The sequence below is a fragment of the Plectropomus leopardus genome, chromosome 8 (assembly GCF_026936395.1).
Source record: "Plectropomus leopardus strain MGB_pleo_1.0 chromosome 8, ASM2693639v1, whole genome shotgun sequence".
Lineage (NCBI taxonomy): Eukaryota > Metazoa > Chordata > Actinopteri > Perciformes > Serranidae > Plectropomus > Plectropomus leopardus.
In genome coordinates, this window is record NC_142183.1 from 22,003,606 (window position 1) to 22,012,331 (window position 8,726).

The 8,726-nt window shown below is 39.6% G+C and overlaps 1 protein-coding gene across 9 annotated transcripts; it reads left to right on the forward strand.

The window, feature by feature from the left end:
- The first annotated feature begins 633 nt into the window (after nt 1-633).
- On the forward strand, nt 634-8,441 carry LOC121948443 (uncharacterized). 9 transcript variants are annotated; one of them, XM_088081176.1, is made up of 6 exons: nt 634-838; nt 2,634-2,730; nt 4,275-4,376; nt 4,989-5,119; nt 5,223-5,377; nt 6,803-8,441. In XM_088081176.1, exon 6 carries the CDS (start codon nt 6,805-6,807, stop codon nt 7,576-7,578), a length of 774 nt encoding a protein of 257 aa, XP_087937302.1. In that variant the 5' UTR covers nt 634-838; nt 2,634-2,730; nt 4,275-4,376; nt 4,989-5,119; nt 5,223-5,377; nt 6,803-6,804; the 3' UTR covers nt 7,579-8,441. The 9 variants fall into 9 exon arrangements, with proteins under 9 accessions (XP_087937302.1, XP_087937304.1, XP_087937303.1 ...); XM_088081178.1 differs by having other exon boundaries at nt 5,042-5,119; XM_088081177.1 differs by having other exon boundaries at nt 2,689-2,730.
- The last annotated feature ends 285 nt before the right edge of the window (nt 8,442-8,726 follow it).

Consider the following 8,726-nt stretch of genomic DNA (forward strand, 5'->3'; position numbering starts at 1 on the left):
CTACTTGGCACCACACATTACACAATATCACAGTAGGAGAAGCACATATGTAAATTATACAATTTATGATTTCAGGGCTTTCAGTGTGTTTTAGGGACATGCTATTGCTCATGCTGGCTCATACCAGCCATCGTTACTGTTATAAGTAGCACCTGTGTTTTTTTGCTTTGGAAAGTTAAAAAAAAAAAAAAACCACTTGTTTGTGTATAAAGTCAGTCCATATATAGTAAACCTTGGCCTAGAAAGGTGAGAAAATCGTTTCTGTTTTTAGTTTTTCTGCTAGATTTTGTTCTTTGAAAACCATGTGTAACAATGGGCAGAACTTAAACCACCTGTATGTGTGCACATCAGGGATGGAGCCAGACGCAGACATTCAGGGCTCAGCCCAAACCTCACGGGTCTGGGGGCACGCTTTTCTGGGGAGCTCTATGCACCAAATATCTGTATATCAAAAAGAATGTAATAGTAGATGTTGGATTGAAACAGCATTACTTATCTCAAAACTTGTTTTTGTCATATATTATTTCATGGCACACTGTCCTTATTGGCTGTCCTGCCTGGCTGTCAGGAGAGGGGGGGTTGGGCTTTGTTTAAAGATGATTTGGACCAGGTGTGAGACTGCAGTCAATGAGAGATGTTTCTGTGTGCCATGAGGAAGACAGACGGTAGAGTTTCCTCTTTTCTTCCAATGAAGTTTTTGTTTTAAGTTGTCCTCTGCTTGTTAAATGCCTTCAAATAAACTGTCAGTGGAAAATCAGTGCTAAGCAGTGTGTGACCACAGAGAGCAAGCTGACCGAGTGCCGGCTATAGGATCAATGCCAGGACAGCAAGGTTACAGGTAGGCCCACATCCCTTACCTTTAGCCTGGCAGCTGTACGCTCACTCTCTTGTCATATATGTACGGGCACCCAAGCCCTGGATGTCCTAGACAAGTGTTAAGTATTAAGTGCCCGAAGCTTTTGGGGTGTTTCGACGGTAGAGCTCACAGAATGAATGTTTATCTGAAAAATCTTCTACATTTAAATCTATTTTAAATAATCAGGGCTACTCTAATTGCAAGTAATCCCCAACAATGCCTACTAAATGTGGTCTCAAATACTTTAAAGTGAATGTTTTGCCAAAAGAAGAACATTTATTCAATAATGTAAGATTTCTTTAGCAGAGATTTGGGGCTTTTGAGAAAACATTTGGAGCTAGAGCCCTTAAAGCCCACACCCCCTCGAAGCTCTGTCCCTGATGCACTTCTCTGCATGCATGTAGCTATCTATACAGCTGTTGAGTATCATTACTGGAGAACTCTCACATACAAAAATATACCAAACTTTATGATCATGTAGCCATATGAAGATGTTCTGGTGAAATACCAAAGACTGACAAAAAAGAATACAAGGATTTCAAATTTTGAGACCTGGTGGAGGAATTACCAGTCATATGTTTTTGTTCCTAGCTGTGGTGCTGACTTATATAGCTTAGTTAGCTGATGCTATGCTAGCTTTATGCGCCTTGCAGGCAAAAGACAATGCAATGGGGCTGTGAAATGTGATGTAAAAATGGGGCTTAGACGCTAAACCTAAGATAAGCTAAGCCTAGATATTGTTTTAAAGAAAATACTAACTTTACATGAGGTTCAGTCAAGGTGCTTTGTTACAAGCCCATAACTATTTTAACTAGCACTGAGTAACACTTCCATGCGGACTCTGCGATAATGCACTTGGTCACGCGGTTGCATTGTCACTTCTAGTGTAAACACAGCATTACACTTGGACCCATTTGCAATATTTATTTTCTGTAGGAAGGTTTTTTAGTGTAGTATTTAACAAGAAGTAAACAATGTTTGTCCTAGGAATAGAATAGCAATAAATCAGTCTGTAGTTATCTGATGTTTAAATACACACTACCTCAATTTTAATGTAATTGTCCTAGAAAATGAATTCACGGTGGCTAATAGGCCTTTTTCACAGCAGACATTTCGACTCGCCATAGGAAAAGCACAGGTGATACTTATAACACAAATGATGGCTCCTCTCTATTTAGGCTCTACAGTGAGAGTGACAGAGAGTCAGCATGCATGATATGGATCCTGAAATTAAAGCTAAACAGAATTAAGCCATCATTAATTTCATTATTAACAACTGTGTTAAAATGCCATCTGTGAAGGAGGTCTATTGTTTGTTTATCTGCAGTACACACAGCATCAGTGTCCGTATGCTCTGAGTAATTCAGCTGAGAACCAATAAAAAACAAGATTATAGACCTATTTGTAATCTCTTTAATATGGCTGCCGATAAGACGACTATTTCCCTGTAAACACACACACAACAACAAATACCAGCAGCATGACTGGTGTTTAATCTTGTGTTTGTTGTTTTGTTCATAAATTTACATCCTGTCACTTTACTTCCAGTTGCAGCCTGCTTGATGTTGTGCCTCGTGTTCGTCATTAGCAGAATGCACTTTGATGAATGCAGTCAGTGTGCTGCCAGAGTCTGTCAGGAGTATTACAGAACTCTCTCTCTCTGTGTGTGTGTGTGTGTGTGTGTGTGTGTGTGTGTGTGTGTGTGTGTGTGTGTGTGTGTGTGTGTGTGTGTGTGTGTGTGTGTGTGTGTGTGTGTGTGTCTTTGAGGCAAATTTAGTTCCTTGTGATGCGTCCATTAAGAGACCCGTAAAAAGCCAGGAATCTTTTTATAGGTTGGATGCAAAGAAGACGTGACTCATCTGACTCATCAGAGGGCAAGCTACCTCCAACACACACACACACACACACACACGCAAACACACCACTCCGAAAGTGCCCCTCCCACCCCCCTATATATATATAATATATATATATATATATATATATATATATATATATATATATATATATATATATATATAATATATATAATTGCAGAGAATATCTATACATTTGGTGTGCAATGGCTTTAACAAGTTTTACCTACTGTGGAAATGAATCATGACTGCTCATTGTGAAATGTTTGTGCAAGGAGTTCACTCAACTAACTTCTATTTTTTTTTTTAAAAAAGGACAATTATTGAATTTGACATATAGTATATAACTCCATAAACATTATAAGAAATTCTGTTAGTTAAATCTGAGGGAAAAAAATCAAATTTCCTGCAGGTGGTCAGAGATCATATGTGTTTAATTAACCACTTTGAAAGGAGTTTTTACAAAATAAATTACACCCTTTCTCTACAAACCTGTGATGGAAGACGGTGGTCAGAGGTCCAAATCTCCCAAAACATAAATGCCTTCAAAACGACTTCTGTCTTGTGTATCAGAGAAAAAATCAGAGCTGGGGGGAAAAAAAATGTCTAATCCAAACAATTGCCGTCACCTTTTAAGTATCACATCTTTTTCCTTAAGCGAGACACAGCTAACAGACAATTTTACCACAAAGCTGCTCAACGGACTGTCTTTATGTTTATGCAACTCTTGTTACATCTGCCCCAAATCCAAAAAGACCTTTTCTTTTTCAAAGTGCCCAGTTTAACACAAGCTGAAATGATTGTTGGGGGATGAAAGTCGGCTTTATTATTCATGGCTTCTAAATTTGTCTTCGAAATTCAGTCAGCATAAATCTTAATTTACATGAACTGCAGTCTACTAGCCCACCAGAAAGTCTAAATGAAGCACATTTCAGTAGTCTATATTCGTTTGTATAAGATCAAATTGAGATAGTGTCTTACAGATTTCAAAATCATAGTTAATGACTGAGAAATTCATCTAACAGAGGAGATTGAGGCTTCCAGCTGTCTCAGCTGTGATGCATGCACACACATATACAAGTAAACACGTGCAAAGCTCTCACATGATCTTAAATCAGTCTCAAACATGTTTACAATAGCTGCACTATATTTGTATTTCTTGGCACAAAGTCGTGTGTGTGTGTGTGTGTGAGTGAATGTGTGTCATCATTGTAAAATGTGGTCCTGGTGACAGCTGTGCTAACAAGATCAACCACAGAAGTAGTTTTGAGTACTTTGGCAGTTGTTTCTATGTCTGTCTTTCTGTTAACGTGATAATGAAGCAAAATGACTACTTGCTGCTGGCTCCAAAACAGTCTGCTATGTTAAAAAGCCCAACTTTACAACACAGATAAACATGTTTACTGGTCTCTATGGCTAATTTTCCTGCTCATGACAAGTATATCGGGGTGGAATTTTTATAAAACTCATTCATTTCAATTTTTTAAGGCTTAAATTTATCCATAATTAAGAGCAAGTTGCTTTGAGTGACAGGTTGTCTGCCACCCCTTGTTCCTCCTCAGTGGCTTCTCGCCCAAATATGGTCACTTCTGGCCCAAAAAATCAAGACGTCAATGGCCAAAATTATGAACTCTTCAGTCTTCAAACCAATGGATGGTGTCAAGGTAACTCCGTCCATTATTTTTACATTTTTACATTGTATGGTGGTAATGTCCAGTGTTGGGAAGTAAACTTTTGAGATGTAGGCTTACAGGTTACATGTTACTAGTTATCCTGTTAAAAATGTAATAAGCAATGTAATTTTTAATTACTCAAAGTAATGTAACTTATAATATTTGATTACTTTCTTATTATTTCTTAACAAATGTTGTAAATTTGTAATATAAAATGTTGTAAATATCCAGAAATAGGCTATGCCAAAATAAGGTATTCCTTCACGTTGAAAAGATTGAAAGTAACAGAATGGAGAAGAACATATTTGGATGTAATCATTTTGTAATCAGCATTTTGATTAGTGTAATTCTCAGTAATTATAGCAGATTGTAATAACATTTATTCTATAAGATGATTACATGCAACTATTTATCACTGCTGGAGTTGTCTCATCACAAGATGATGTCTAGATTTGGTAGCTTTACCAAAATTACTGTGTTCACTTAGTCATTTTCGGAAACAGCACGTCTTGACAAAATGAAGAAAAAATAGACCATCTAATTTCCTTCTTTTTTTCCTGTTTTGTTTTCCCCTCTGTCTCTCTTTCTCTCTCCATGTCTTAGTCCTCTGTCTTCCCTCTTTCTCTGACTCTGTTTTTCTCTCTCCATCAATACAGTGGCCAATGACAGTGCTGGGGCTGAGGAAATGGATGGTGTGTCTATTTTTAGATCCAGGGAATGAGGGCAAACCAAAAGTAAGCTAGGGGGAGAGGGAGGGAGGGAGGGAGAGAGAGAGGGAGGAGGGATGAGGGATGTGAGGAGAAGATAAATCTGCATTCTACCGCTGCTTCTGGTCAGAGACAGTTGTAGCTGAGCGCGCTCAAGTCGAAGCAGCATCACTGGCTGGAGACACAGCATCATAGAGAAAAGACAGATACAGCTGCAGACTGTCATCTGAGATTGCAAGAGCAGAGGACAGAAGATAAGACCACCTGGATTTGACAAAGACAAAGGTGAGTGGGAAAGCAAATTGTGCAGAAAATCTTTATTGAAAATGCATGAGGTGAAAATAAACAGGGTGCCTGTTCTGCGCTCGAGCACAGAGCTGCTGCCTTGGAACCATTTTTAGCTGTTGTATACCGAAGGTGTGGTCTAAATTTAGCAATGGTTACACCTTGGAAGAAACTGGGAGAGGCTGGCATTTTGGTTTGGCTTGCACTATTTTTGGCACGGAGGTCGAGACGAAAATATATTGTGGGCTTCTCTCAGGGTTGTAACAATATAGGGTTACATAACAAAATATGAGCTGACACATTCTGTGGCTTTACATGACTGAGATGGCATTTAAAATAGGCATCTATTTATGTTTCCTCCTCCTGCTCCTTGCTGGGATTGTTTGTATTTTGGGCTGTTTACACTGCAACTCCAAAGTAAGCAGGGATTGGAGTCTGAAATGGGGAGAAAGGGGGGTTATATGTAAATTGAATTTGATTAATACAGTCAGGGCGAAAACAGAGGATTCTGTTTTGCTTCTTGCTGCTCACAGGTATTCATCCAGATGTTGCAGCAAAATTAAATCTTTGGAAAAACAGTTTGAGGCATTTGCATAAACAAACATTGTCTTTCAAAAAATGTGTTTTTTTCCCCCGTCTATTAGAAACATGTTATTCTCGATTAGGCTCTCAGAAATGCTGTCCTATCAAATGTTTTCTTTGGTTGATAGCACATTGATGTGGCAATATCAGCTGTTTTCCAACAAAGCAGAACCTGACAGCCATGAGTCTATCACACCTGGTCAAATCACATCTACAAACAGTCAATCATTGTCCACTGTTACTACAATGTGAAGTTACCTTGTTTAAATCTGCTTTTGCAAGAAAAACCTCATACGATCCCATTAAATTATTGTAAAACTGATAAGAAATCTATGGAAAATGGCCTTCCTGACTATCCATTGCTTTTTGTTTTTGTTCCCAAACTAGGAATGTCCTGATCAATTTTTTTTACCCCCGATCAGATCTGAGTCATTTGATCTACTGAATATCTGCCAATACCAAGTCCTGATCCAATACTTGTATTTACCTAAATAATACAGCTGCACAATGCACACTTCAAGTTATTAGAAATTTCACTTAAAGTGGCGTCGCAGCTTAAGTTAAACATGAGAAAAATCAGTTTGTAATCATTGAAGTAGCAGTATTACAATAAAACCTGAATATCTGCTGCAAATCATGGTCTCTGTTTATGACACCTGTGTGATGGCGGATGCAATCAAGGAATTGGGCGTAGCGTTGGCTTAAAATAGGCCTAAAAGATCCCAATCACTTGAAAAATGTGTAAGTCTGGTCTGATACAGATCCTTCCAATCCAATCAGGACATACCTATCCCAAACATTTGGCACAAAATATGACATCCTTCCTCCCTGTCTTTCTCTCAGCTATGCGGCCACGGTCCAGACTTCTGTCCAAGAGGACACTCCTACTGCCCACAATCAGAGAGGGCACCGAGGAGACAGTAAAGGATCTGAATGAGGCCAACACGCTCCACATCCCCAGCCACAGCCAGGCCGTCTCCTCGGAGGAATACCTCCTCTCCATCTGCCACCTGGCTCACCCAACCTTCCCCACCAGGGACGCCTCTCAAGACTACATCCACACACGGCAGATGGACGCCGGGCACCAGAGGCTGCGGCTGTCACGACTCAGCGGGACAACACTGACCACCTGTGAAATCAGCCCCACAGAGGAGGCCATCAATAAGCAGCACGTCAAGGAGAAAGAACTGAATGGCAAGCTGATGTTTGGCAACACCGACCCGCTGGAGTATCTTTATGGACACCAGAACAACCCGTCAGGAGGTGTGAGGAGGGCAGTTGTCGAGGGAAGGTTTATAAGGCAGCATGGGAATATATGGGAAGGCACAGCTCGCTCCAGAGCTCACAGCATCCCCCGCGCTTCAAGTCCAGACCTCCCACGCCAACGCAAGAGCAGCTGCCCTGAGTTACACACAAGCACTAACACCTCTATTGCGAACATCTCCCCGAAGCACAGCTTTGCCAGGAGAGGGAGCCCGGCAGACAGAGGAGCAGAGGGGGAGACACAGAATCCAACCATCAAACAATCAATCATCTCCCAGTGGATCTCTGAGTGCAGGTCGGCATGGAGAGAGGCGCGTGTACGAGCCTGCATGCTGCCTGCCATCGCTGAGATATAGGGCGCAAATAGATGGACATTGTGACAGAAGATTCCATTCCTCAAGAAAATGATCTTTTTCTGTCAGTGCATGAGACACTGACATTAGGAGATATATATATATGTGTGTATTATGCAGATAATATTAAAGGGATATGATTAAATACACATTTAACCCTTTGAAACCTGGAGCGAAATCACTCTTCTTGTTCTGCTGTCAGACACCTTTCACAAGTATTTAAACCTAATTTTTTTGATCAAAAGCATGGAGAAAAGGCAATGAGCAACTTTGAAAGAAATGTACAACAAATTGCAAGAAATGAATAGCTTTAGAAAAATCATTTTAAAAGGAAGGGAAAAATGTCCATGGAAAAAAAGCTCTCGGAGAATGTCCGGAGGAAAAGGCTCTGGAAAAACCATATGATTATCCTAATTGCATATTTAAAATATGTGACAAAATTCTCTGTATATTTTAAGGTGCTTTTTCTTTGTTCTTTTTTTCTTTTTTTCTCTCTTTTTCTTTTTTTTCCCTTTTTTTATTACTAATTTTCAGGTCATTTTCTTATACTTTTTTTCTCAATTCTTGCAAATTTTTAATTTATTTCTTCTTCAATTGCTCATTGCCTTCTTCCCATGTTTTTGAAAGAAATCAAGCCAATTTGCTTGAGGCTCAAAAGGTTAAACATACAGAGGCAAGTAAATATTGTCATGATTGTCCATCTGTAATGTTATATCAATGTCATTATTTACCACCTTACTGCACTTGATGTATGCTGGTAATCATACAAAATCATAAAAATTGACAAATCTGCAAAATCTTTTTTTTTTTAATCTTCCAGTGTTTTTGTGAAGTAATTATGAATCAATAAAGCCTTCTTTTGATACTGTAAACTAAGCTGTTGGAGTGTTTTTCTGTGCTGTGTTTTCTTGCATGTCTGAATCTTTCGAAAATGAACTCCTCTCTCGGCGCTGCTGCTGGTGCCAGGCAGTGGAGTTTCTATGGTAACTGTCGTGGGGATCCTGCTCAAGTAAACACAAGTGTTGAGAAACACAGGCTGAGCAAAGAGACACTGCTGAACCTGAACATGTGAGCTGCAGGTCACCTGTTGCTACAGTGGTATAGCCGCACGTCGCCTGCGTGTCACTATCAAAAGTGGGGAACATGCAGGT